This window comes from Strongylocentrotus purpuratus, unplaced genomic scaffold, assembly GCF_000002235.5.
Source record: "Strongylocentrotus purpuratus isolate Spur 01 unplaced genomic scaffold, Spur_5.0 spur5_scaffold_12, whole genome shotgun sequence".
Classification (NCBI taxonomy): Eukaryota; Metazoa; Echinodermata; class Echinoidea; order Camarodonta; family Strongylocentrotidae; genus Strongylocentrotus; species Strongylocentrotus purpuratus.
The window spans coordinates 29,256,401-29,268,904 of record NW_022145597.1 but is presented as its reverse complement, the minus strand read 5'-3'; the positions used below and the strand labels follow the sequence as shown (position 1 = coordinate 29,268,904).

Sequence of the window (12,504 nt, the reverse complement as noted above, 5' to 3'; positions counted from 1 at the left end):
GGGAGAGTTAGAGAGAGAGAGAGAGAGAGAGAGAGAGGGGAGGGGAGAGAGAGAGAGAGGGGGAGAGAGAGATAGAGAGAGAGAGAGAGAGAGCGAGAGAGAGAGAGGGGGGAAGATGAATAAATAGCGAATAATAATAATAATGATAATCCGTTTTTTTATATATCGCTCAATACACCGATCCAACGATGTGCCTAAGCGCTTTTTACAGATATATTATTACCCCGGTCATCGGATTCAGGCTTACCCGCACAATGTGTGCACATTTTCTACTCCCTGGGGAGCATTCCAGCCAGTCGCCATTTTACAGGCGCACACTTGCTCGTCCAACCACATGAACGTTCGCATCCTACCGGATACCCATTTAACACTTGGGTGGAGAGTAGCAAGTGCAGGTAAATATCTTGCTCATGAATGGGAGTGAAGAGAAAGATTAACCGATAGATACACCAAGACAGAGAAGGAGAGACAGGGAGAGACAGAAGGGAGAGTAGCTGCCATCGGCTTCAAGCAATTTGCTCATGACAGCGGATCCTGATTTCACAAATTCTGTGAATAAATTTTTAAAATTGTTTATTTCCTATATGTGTATTTCCTTTTTGTGAGCTTAAAAGTAATGTATCATTATCTGAAAATATATTTATATATTTTCCTGTAATATTTAATTGTTTTGTATTACGTTATTTAACGCAGAAATAAAATTAAATCAAACTAACAACAACAAAAACTGAACGACCCTGCCGATAGATGAATAAAGAGAGAGATAGACATACAGTGGTTTAAAGAGAAAGAGTAATGAATAAGATGGAGAGAAAGACAAAAAAACAAGGAGATAATAAGAAAGAACGAGAATGATTAAGAGAGAGAGAGAGAGAGAGAGAGAGACTGAGTGAGAGAGAAAGAGAGAGGAAGGAAGAAAGAGATAAATCAATAGATATGAAAGAGATGAATTAAAAGAGGTTAAATAAGGAGATTAAGAGAGAGAGAGAGAGAGAGAGAGAGAGAGAGATAGAGAGAGATAGGGGGATATATACACTGTATTATCACTTTTTGTCTTTCCTCCCTTGTCACTCAGCCTGTCATTTTTGCTATTCTCTCCCCTTCTATGCCTAGTCCAGATTCAGTCCGTTCGTTCTTTTTATCCCCCACACACAGCGCGGTCTCTCCACTGATCGCGCAATCCCGAGGTCCAGATTTAGAGGAATGGCTAGGTCTACTTTCAACGTTGAGGGTGTGTTATTTTATCAGCTGATTGGGTGCGCTAAACGAAAACGGTACAGAGGCTGGACTACCCTATGCCATGTTCTAGACTTTCATCACGAGATTCCCTCTATCTCTCTTTCCATCATCTTGTACAAGCTTTCTTGTTTTTGTGTTTTTACACCCCTAAGGAGTAGTGAGTATTGTATGAAGTACGTAAGTATTTGTTTGGGTCTTATGAAAAGCCCTTGGGAAGACCAGTACCGAAATTCATGCATTTAAAAAAAAATATATATTGATTCCATTGTGCATAAAATTATGTTTCTACCATAAAATGTGTTACTTAGTAACCATGGTAGCAAAGTACTCTGTTAAAAGATTCGGAATAAATCAATAATATAAATCAAACGAGAAAAAAAAGAAAATGATGGTTAACTCATTTCCCCTCACAGAGGCGTGATGGCATATTTGACATAATATGTTTTTACATGGGGAAAAAACAGAAAATGGTATTTATCCAGCTAATCCACCTATCACTACTTCTTTCTGCTCATGAGATATTATCGGTTAGTAAGGGCGGCTTTAATAGTTGAGTAGGTGTCCATTCCCCTCCTCTTCCGCCCAAGCCCCTCCCTACTCCGCCCCTAGTCCATCCCCCGTCATACCTAGTCCCAGCCCTGCCATCTATAGAATGAAGGTGCATCTCTCAACGAGTGAACGTCTTGAATTAAAGTTCAATTGCCTTCGTGAGAATTTAAATCCGCCAGACACGTGGTGAATACCGTTATCTCAATTTTTTTTATAGATACCAGTTGATATCTTTCAAGTTTCATAACGAAATGTAAATAGACAATCCAAGCCACAAGAGTTGTTTGAACAGTAATGAAATATCAATTATATTAGTTTTATGACGTCAAGAGTTTAAGTAACAGCAAAATGAATTCTGAATATAATTATATGGCAAAAGAAAGAATTATCATTATTATTACATAATTGATATAATCACTTTGCTGCTGTATGCATTTGTATTTTACTATGTGGAGAAAATAAGGGACCTTTTTTTCAGACAAAACAATTGTACATCCTAATTACAAATTAAATTGGCAGGAAGGTTCACCAACTTGAATGTAAATCATAGGATTGACATGTGTAGGTACATGTATCCGACTAAATATGATTCAATTTTAAAACTATCTGTAAATGTATCCATTAATACACATGAAACGCTTGCAGGCTCGAAAGACTTTAATTTTATCTATTCTTTTCTTCCTCTAATTAATTCATAAGGAAATTCTTTTGCTGTTGGCGAAGAGTCATTGGTGAGGGGGTTTATTCCACAGATATGCCATTTATCTTCTCATCGATTTATGAAAAAGATCTCTATTCGAGAGGGACACAATTTGGGGCAAAAATAAACAAGAAGGAGGGGAAAGAAGGGCAATTTTCTCCTCCTTACCAATTTTTTTTTTTTATCACGAAAAGGGAATTCAGCAGTACTATGCGTATAGGAGGTAAGTGATTTCTTTGTAAGATAATGATGGTAACATTGTTATTTTAAAAGCATGAATTTATTTTTCACGTACCGCTCAAACGAAAAGTGGTATTTTTAAGCAAAGGGAGGGGGAGGGGGGGGGGGGGGAGGCACCCTTTTTTCTCCTGAACTGTGTGCCTTACCATTAGCGCTAGCATTCTGGACCTTGTCTTATTAACAGCTGCGATTAATCGCAATCTATATTTGCTATTGATATCAATCACAACTACATGTATAAACATATGAGATAGGAGACTGCAAACTTACGATTGATGCGGATTAAAGATAAACTTGAGTTCTGGTAATGCGATTGCATTGTGAAAGAAAAGGTGTGGAATGGATCAGAAAAGTTGATCATATAGCATGTAAGTAATGGTGTGTAATGCAAGGTTCTGGAGTCATCAAAATCATCATAAATTTGGCAGAGTCTTGGTAAAGTAACAATCACTTACACAGAAAGATGTATATGGGACAACACACATGGTGTCGGGGCTAGTAATACCCTGATTTCCTTATCTTTCTATGCTCATTACTCAGCCAGTATACATTTTCTTCCAAAATTGTTTGGCACATGACATTTATTTGTAATCTTGAACATTCAGTGTAAGTTTCGTTAGATTCTGTGAGAATTCATTTTATTTTTTTAACCAGAACTCAAGTTTATCTTTAATCGCAACTCTTTATACGACGGGACCCTGGTTATGCCTATGTTCACCGATATACAAATGTAACACTTGCTCACACGTGGAAGTCGGCCGATGTCATGGTGGCGAACAAACTTTACTGTATAGCTTGTTCAGACAAGTGAACATTTATACGAAACTTGTATAAAGAGATATCGTAGAGTGAAGGAGGCGTACACGTTAGATAACAAACTAGTTTTGAGGTGGGCAGTTGGCCAATCATCAGCGTGCGCTCACGATAAGCCTCGTTTAGTTTATACGACAATTCGTTATACGACATTCAGACCAGAAGAATTGTATTTTTTGTTTTACTTAATTAATATACAGCTGTTAGTGTTTTCGTATTGCCGTACAATAAATGTTGGTAGTCTGAATGGGGGGGGGGGGGGGTGGCCCATACGAAATATTATCAAGATAGAGTAGCACCAGTCACGAAATATTTATTATAATAATATCTTTATCCTAAGATAAATACAGGCAAAGATAATGAAATCAGGGGCATAGCGCGGGGCCAGACAATATGGGGGCACTGATGTCGGGAGGGGGGGGGGGGGGCTTGGTATTTTGCTGTAGAAAGGGTGAGATATTAAAAGCGGACATCGTGTGGCCAAGTGTGCGTGAAGGGGTCATTATCTTCCTTTCACGTTGCCTTACTCTTTCTCTCTCTTTTCTTTGGCTGTCTCTCTTCTGTCATCTCTTTCTCTCTCTCTCTCTCTCTCTCTCTCTCTCTCTCTCCCTCTCCTCCTCCCCCTTTTCTCCTCTTTCCCCCCTCCCCTACCCCTATCCCCTCTCTCTCTCGCTCTCTTTCTGTCCTTTTTTCTTCCCCATTTTTGTGGGGAGGGGGTGCCCCTGTAGCTACGCCACAAGTCTAAATACCCTCTCACCGTCACGGCAATAACATAACTTAAAAGAGTGTTGCAATTATATTCACGAGGAGTTTTTGCCCAAGGATCTGCAAAATCACTGAAGGTAAGAAAGAGGTGTTGCTACTTAGTTCAACATCGACAAATATTTTAATAAAAAGACCGTAATACCGTGCATTATTGAAACATGTTTTACTATTTTTTCTTTTCAAACCAAAGAGTCAATTGCCACTGTATTTTCAATATGGAATCATGGAATTATTATATTTACATTTTCTTTTAAAATGAAGTTATCATACGCCAGTAACTTTAACGGTTGCTATCTTTTTAAGAAAAAAGGAAAATGCATGCCTGATGATGAATTACTGGATTGAAATTAAAATTATTTGTTTAGGTGATATTTTTTTTTCAATATGCACGAATTTAACTATTAATCGCATCGAACCACAAAACATGTTCTATTGCAACATTGTTATATACATTAACAAATCAATTTGACTGTTGATGATTTTTTTAAAGATTAATTTCATAGCCGATTTTCATATAGCTAACGTTTACTTCATGTTTTTGTTTCTACTGTTGGGATGAAAAATAAACTTACTTGTTCTGTAATTATTATAGCTACAATTACTAGTGTTTCAATTATTAATGCTTCACTTGTTCTAATGCGTATTTTGCCTACCATAGCCTATATATCTTTTTCCTTGTTGTCTATATTGTAACATTTTATTGAACATATTTCAACAAGTAATGTTTCCAGACATCCTTATACTGCATGCTTTTCCTCTGTAAACAAATTATCAAATAATGAACTTTTGATACTATCAATGGAAAAAAACAAAATGCTTACTAAAAGTCTTGTGGTTATGTTATTGATATGAAAATCATCAGTGCTGTTAAAGTTATGAATTCTTCACTGGCTTTATATCATATTTTCGTCATTATTTTGTTCCCATGACATGTCTGTCAGTTGTATCTAACTTATATTGTAATGTACTATTGAACGTTATTCTTATTGATCCATATTGTATTATACAACGTTTTACAATTTATATATCACAATATGAAATATATATATATAAATATAAATATGTATATGTACATTTAAAACGTTTACAAATATATGGAAAAATGATAACTCAGTTCAAAACAACGCAGTTCGATTCATTTTTAACTAAAGTCAATTCAATTCAATAACATTAATTTCAATGCGGTTAATAATAAATAATAATATTAATAATAATTTATTCTTATTGAGCGCTACTACAGACAAACTGATCAGAGCGCTATACAACAGAAAAGAAACCTACAAATCATAACAATTATGCAGTCGTGCAGTATCGTGGTTCATTCACTTGATTCTCAGTCCAAGGGTTGAGGGTTCGAATCCCAGCCCAGCACTAACATCCTTTGGCAGGACATTAATCCATATCTGCCACTCTCCATCCAGGTGTAGGCCTAAATGGGTCTCTGGCAATTGCTGGGGTAATAATAATAATGATAACAACATTGATGCTCATGAAGCTTTTCTGGATAGACACAGATATTATTATAATTATCATCATTATTAATATTATTATTATCATTATTAATATTATTATTATAATTATCATCAGTATTAATATTATTATTATCATTATTAATATTATTATTATCATTATCATCATTATAAATATTATCATTATCATTACACAAATTATATACAGAACCATGCGAATCTTTTACTGTCTTCTGGCGATTGTCGTGACGTGTGTCTCGGCACAAACAGAGCCGAACTTCAAGGACGGGCGAAAGGTCATAGTTCACCTGTTCGAATGGAAGTGGACGGACATCGCCGATGAATGCGAACGGTAGGTTTATAGTTATACTAGAGCTAGTTCAGAGGGATAGTTATACTAGAGTTAGTTCAGAGGGATAGTTATGTCACCGGAATCGAGCTAGTTCATACTTCAAATTAACGGAGCTCTGAAATAACCCCCCCCCCCCCGTGATTGCAGGTGGGATGGCACTATTCGAACTTCCATGAATTGAGCGTGCACGCGTTCAGGTGTCACAACTATCTCTCTCTCTGTACGCTTTGGGCTCTACGCCACACGATCAGGCAATAATAAGATAGTTCGTAGATATCACCTTCGCACGGGCACATACATTCACTATGAACATGACGGACAAAGAAAGAGGACAAAATATACAGTGAATATGCGTGTGACACCTGTTCTTCGCATTTTGTTTACATAATAGCAGTGAAGGGATGTTCTTTTGTCTACCACAGCAATTGTTGAGGGTAGAATGACGAACTGTATATTTTGTCCTCTTTCATTGTCCGTCATGTTCATATAGTGTCATGAAAGTTGAAATAATTATTCATTTATTCACCGACGGTACATGCTCTGATACACAGGTAAGAGAAAACAAATGATTTTCATGAAGCACCTCAACTACTTTGGTAGTGATAGGCTATTCTGAAATGCACAAAGTGGGACGTGTCCAGGCATAACAGATATGTGGATAGTTAGGGGGGGGGGGGTGGAGGTAATTTATATCAAAGTTAACTACGAACTGGTCTATTGCTCCATGGCCTATACATTTTCTTCACCCATGGACCCAGCACTTTATCTATGCCTAAACCTAAGGCCCCCCAACAAAAATCATTTGGTTGTCCTCGACCGCCCGCTCATCATTTTCGGGCCGCTCGTATTTTTTTTTTAAATTCCATTTTTTTTTTTTTTTTTTTTTTTTGGGGGGGGGGGGGAGCAATCTTAAAGGCACACTGTCCTACTTGTAGCTACTTGCTCCCTCTATACAGAAAACTTTCCCAATCGGTGCCTGTTGGTCCCCCATGATCCTCTTTTTCTTATGTTAAATGAGAGCTGAGTTAATGAGATAGCCACCTGTCACAGTGATCTCGCTGGCTCGCTGTGTGGTCTAATCCCTTCTGGCTGAAGTAGTAAAGCCTGCCTTTAAATGCCAAACATACCATTTTATGCATTTGCAAGGATCAAAATACGTCTCGTTGCCATTTTGGTCTTTTCAGTACGCAATTCTGTATTTATAAAACTTGCCATTTTTATTTTTCTATGTCAAAATGCCGTTCATTCAAATCAGGTTCTGAGCATTCTTAAACTCATTTTAAAGCCCATCTGTACTAGTTTATAGGAGGGATTAGACCACCCTGCAAGGTCACTGGACAGGTCGTTAATTAATCAAATCAGCTCTCAGTTAAAATAAGATAAAGAGGATCATGGGGGACTAATGGTCACCGATTAGGCATTGTTTGCTATATAGAGGGGCAAGTATCTATAAGTAGTACAATGGAGATTTCAAAGCCAAAAATACTTTCTGTGTTGGTCTTGATATTTATTGTACATTAAACTAGTCTTTTACCATATTAAAGTGTTTTATAGACTTTGTTTCTTTAAATGCTTGACATCCCAATGATTTTTTTTTGAAAAAAAATAAATAAATAAATAAGACTCACACAAAATGAAGTTTAAAAAAAAAAAAATCCGCCCGACCGCGCCTACTCCATAAAAGCAATCGAGGACAACCAAATGATTTTTTTTTGTGTTGGCCTTATTGTTGTTATTATTAATATCGTTATTATCATAGATATCTTGGACCTTATGGGTTCGCTGGGGTACAGATCTCGCCCCCTGCGGAGCACAACGAGGTAACGAATCCATGGCGTCCTTGGTACGAGCGGTATCAGCCAATGAGCTACGAACTGACAAGCCGAAGCGGAGACGAAGCCGCCTTTAGGGACATGGTTGAACGATGTCGAAACGTCGACGTCCTCATCTACGTCGATGCCGTTATCAACCACATGGCAGCAAGTAAGTATTTTGTAAAACTTGGTTCTATGTGATCATACCAAAGAAAAAGATGAATCTCCGGTAAAAACTTACTGAACTACGTTATCATTTTAAACTTTAGATTTTCAAAACCTCGATGTTACAAACAACGATCAGCCATGCACAAAGAAGACGAAAGACTTGGTGCATGGCTCATGGCTGATCGTCAACGAAACGGATTTAAGTCTTTTGTCAACTCTGTTTGTTGCTACGGCAGGCAGCCAGTGAAATCAAATTATGGAAATGCAACCATTACTTAAACAAACAGAACTTTGTCATTCCTTGCTCATTTTTCCTGATTGAGGTGTCATATGAAAGGGCAAAAATTGAACTTTCTAGAAATGTTATTTTCTCTTTGAAATTCAGTTACCGCTCGCCAACTGTTTGGTATTCTCTCTTCAATTTGTTTTTAATCACTCATGCGTGAAATATGCCTCATATGAGTTGCATCAAATGAAAAAAATGGAGGGTCTAAGCTTTACAAATATGTGTCATTTAATAATTATAATAATTAAGTTATGATAAAACATCGATAATTCTCGGTTTCGTTTTTTCTGGGACGCACTGTATATAAACCATATACATCTAAGCTGCCAATGATATTTATACTTTGCATGTGTAATAGAGGAAAATCCTAACAAATCTTATAAGCGTTTAGAATTCAAATATGTCAAAGCATCAAGTTATTGCCTTTAAACTTCGTGAAGTTAGTATTAAATGCTTTAATGCTTTTAATAGTTGTAATCAAGACCATTTTAGCTATCAGTTTTCCCATTGGAGATTGGCAATATGAGAACATGGTAATTTAGAATATGCGTATCACTGGTAGTACCACGTTTCAGTGAACAAACTACATGTATTTCGATTTCGAAGGACTTTGACGGTAGCAAGAAAGGAATGAATGTGTTAATTGCAATATTGGAAAGCTGACACAATGTCATTCAAAATAGGCCTACCACATACATTAAAATGAACACAAAATTAACAGGGAAAGATTTTGAAGGTAGAACTCGAAACAAAGTGTATACGTTATTAATTTAATAATGACATTAATATTTTCAACTGTATTATACATATTTGGTTTTTCTCCCAGTGAGCTATGAGTACCCCGGTGTTCCCTACTATTCCGAGCACTTCAACGTCCCCCGTGGTAACTGCCCATCCAGTAGTGGCGAAATGGACTACGGCAACGCCATCAGCGTAAGAAACTGCAACCTGGTTGGGCTTAACGACATTCTCTTCGGATCCGAGGTAAACTGCTATACCAACCAGAAAGTCGTGGATTATTTGAACAAGATGATTGACATAGGGGTTGCCGGTTTCCGTGTCGATGCCGCCAAACATATGTGGCCGGGTGACCTGGAAGACATCGTGAGGGAGTAAGATATAATTCCAATTATGTATCACGAAGTATTACTCATTAAAATAGCGCCATTATTTGCAATAATCAATGCTATGGAGGCAATTTGCAATTAGCCATGGTCCCTAGTTTTTTTTAAAAACCTTTGCAAACATTCAAAACAACGCTGAGTAGGGCCATCCCTCCGTCTTCCCCCCTTGTTTTTTATAAGTGTGTCTTTATGATTGTAAATATATATTTGTTGATGTTTTTTAAATGACGGAAAATAAATACAATACAATACAACACAAACAGCGATGGGGAATTTTTATAGAGCTACGCACCATTGTTCACTCAGTTTCATTTTTCACAAATGTGTATATATTTCCCAAAAGAGTTGCCACGGTTCTTTACATTTGTCAAATTTCTTTCATTGTGTAAACGCACACATCACGCACGCACGCATACATACACCTACAAATAAACACACAAACCAAGCCTGCGGGAAGGGGTCATTATCTTCCTTTAACGTTACCTTCCTCTTTCTCTTTGATATGTTAGTCTGTATAATTATATAAATAACTGAAATCAGTAATACAAATAATGAAAAATAATAACTATTGTTAGTACTACTAAAACTTAGTTGAAACCTCATCCGCTTCAACAGTGTTCTGTTTGCGGCCCCTGTAATTATTATTACCCAATCAGTTGTTAGATACTCATATACACCTGGGTGGAGAGTGGCAAATCTGAATTAATGTCTTTGCCAATGATGTTATAGTGCCGGGCCGGGATTTGAACCCATTACCCATAAACTTCACGTTAAGTGAACAAACTCTACGGTAGGGAAGGGGATACATGATCTAATCTAGTTTCATTTATTAAAGTTATTTCAAAAAATCATGACGAAAGGAATGAAATGTAATTAATTTCCATTATCATATTAAACACAATAGTTTGTATTCTACTTTACTTTAAAGCCAACACATGCGACGCTGGGTGTAGCGTTTTTTTTTTTCTTCTCCATATTCAGGTTTAACAAAAGAAATTAATAATCAAAAGTGAACGTTTTCATTTTATTAAACGTTATTTTTATCCCCTGAGAGTGGTTTACGGCAACAGTCTAACCGAAAGCATGCATGTACATTTATTTCCTTTTGGGGTTTGCTATGACACATTCTCGTTTTATAACTTCCACAGACTTTGGAACACGAAAGACGGCAGCAGACCTTACGTGTACCAGGAGGTCATCGACCGCTCAGGAACCGAGGCCATAAAATCGTGGGATTACGTCCACATTGGTGACGTCACCGAATTCAAGTACTGTGATCAGATAGTAGGTCTTGGTCACGGCACCAACCAGGCCAAGTGGTTCGAGAACTTCGGTGAAGCGTGGGATATGATGAGCAGTGACCACGCCTTTGTGTTTGTCGATAACCATGACAACCAGCGCAGCCACGGAGGCGGCGGTGACATCTTGACATACAAGGATTCCTGGCCCTACAAGAAGGCTCTGGCCTTTGGTATGGCATGGGACTATGGCACCTTCCGCATCATGAGCAGCTTCTTCTTTGACGACACTGACTCCAGCCCACCCGCTTATTCCGATGGAACCATCATCTCACCGACCATCAACTCTGACGGTACCTGTGATGGGGGTTGGGTCTGCGAACATCGCTGGCGTCAGATAAGGAACATGGCGTGCTTCCGTAACGCTGCAGGCTGGGAACCCGTCGAGAACTGGCACGACAACGGAGACAACTTCATTGCCTTCTCGCGAGGTAACCGAGCCTTCTTTGCCCTTAACAACCAGGCGTACACCGTCAATGATAACCTCCATACCGGCCTACCTTCTGGTGACTATTGTGACGTCATTAGTGGTGACCCAACAGGTTCCGGCTGTACAGGAAAGACGATCACTGTGGACGACTATGGCTGGGCTACGATTAGTATCCCAAACGGCGAAGACCCGATGATTGCTATCCATATTGGAGCTAAAGCCGGCAGTGGTAGCTTCTGCAGGTGGTACTAATTGTAGGTTTTCTCCCCAAGTTATAGTTTTAACCCCTACTACTAGTATGGGTACTAGGTTTTACCCCTATATAGGTCTGACCCCTACCCTACTAGTAGTGGGTTTAGACCCCTCTCATGTACCAAATCAATTAAATTACGATATTGTGCCATGATGCATCATTATACTTAATTCTTGCAAGGGTACAAATTATAAATAGTTGAAGATCTTAATTTGATTTAGATATAGCCAACTAAACGAGATTACGATGCTCTTTAAGCTTACGAGATTATTTATGAGAAATACATTAATAAATTCTTATTCAAGATTCCTTATTGAATTACAGAATTAGATAGTAATACCATGCCTGGTTTGTTGGTAGGGATATTTCTCCTTTGCGAGAAGTGTGCTGTTTCCTCAGTTTCTTTTTCTTTTAATAATTATCAGGGGACGTTCTTTGAAATGTATATTTACCAATATAGAAATTTTCTCGACGTTAATGGTAGATGATTGTATCGGTATAGTGAAGCCGACATGATTGTTCCCTTTGAAGGCCATCGAGAATTTCAATGAGTTATCCTTGATATCATTTACTTTTATTTGGTCTTATTTTTAAAGTAAAATACTTCTCAAAATTGATACTCAATGAACTTTAGAATTTCGTTTTATTTCAGGGGCGTTATTGTTGTCAGAATCAGTAGCATGTTGGTGTTATTGTTATCAGAATCAGTAGCATGTTGGATGAAATAAAGCTAGCATAAATTACGACACCTTATCATCTTGTTAAACCCCCTTTTTGTGGTGTATTGTACATGTTAGATTATTCAAAGCTCAATATTGATTTGAGTAGAAAAATCGCTTTTACTTATCATTTCATTAACACACACAAGCGCAAACATGTATTTATATTTCTACGTTAAAATCAATTGTTCATTCTTTTCAATTTGCGAACTTATCACATGAGAATAAAAAAGGCAAACCTTAACTTAATTAATATATTACTTACATTAGCCCATGGACATGAAT

At 37.6% G+C, this 12,504-nt stretch overlaps 1 protein-coding gene across 1 annotated transcript; it reads left to right on the top strand.

The window, feature by feature from the left end:
* Positions 1-4,302: 4,302 nt before the first annotated feature.
* On the top strand, positions 4,303-12,253 carry LOC577636 (alpha-amylase 2). Its single transcript, XM_011685430.2, has 5 exons — positions 4,303-4,383; positions 5,984-6,127; positions 7,887-8,110; positions 9,222-9,507; positions 10,668-12,253. The coding sequence occupies exons 2-5, from the start codon at positions 5,988-5,990 to the stop codon at positions 11,497-11,499; spliced, it is 1,482 nt and encodes a 493-aa protein (XP_011683732.2). The 5' UTR covers positions 4,303-4,383; positions 5,984-5,987; the 3' UTR covers positions 11,500-12,253.
* Positions 12,254-12,504: the final 251 nt, after the last annotated feature.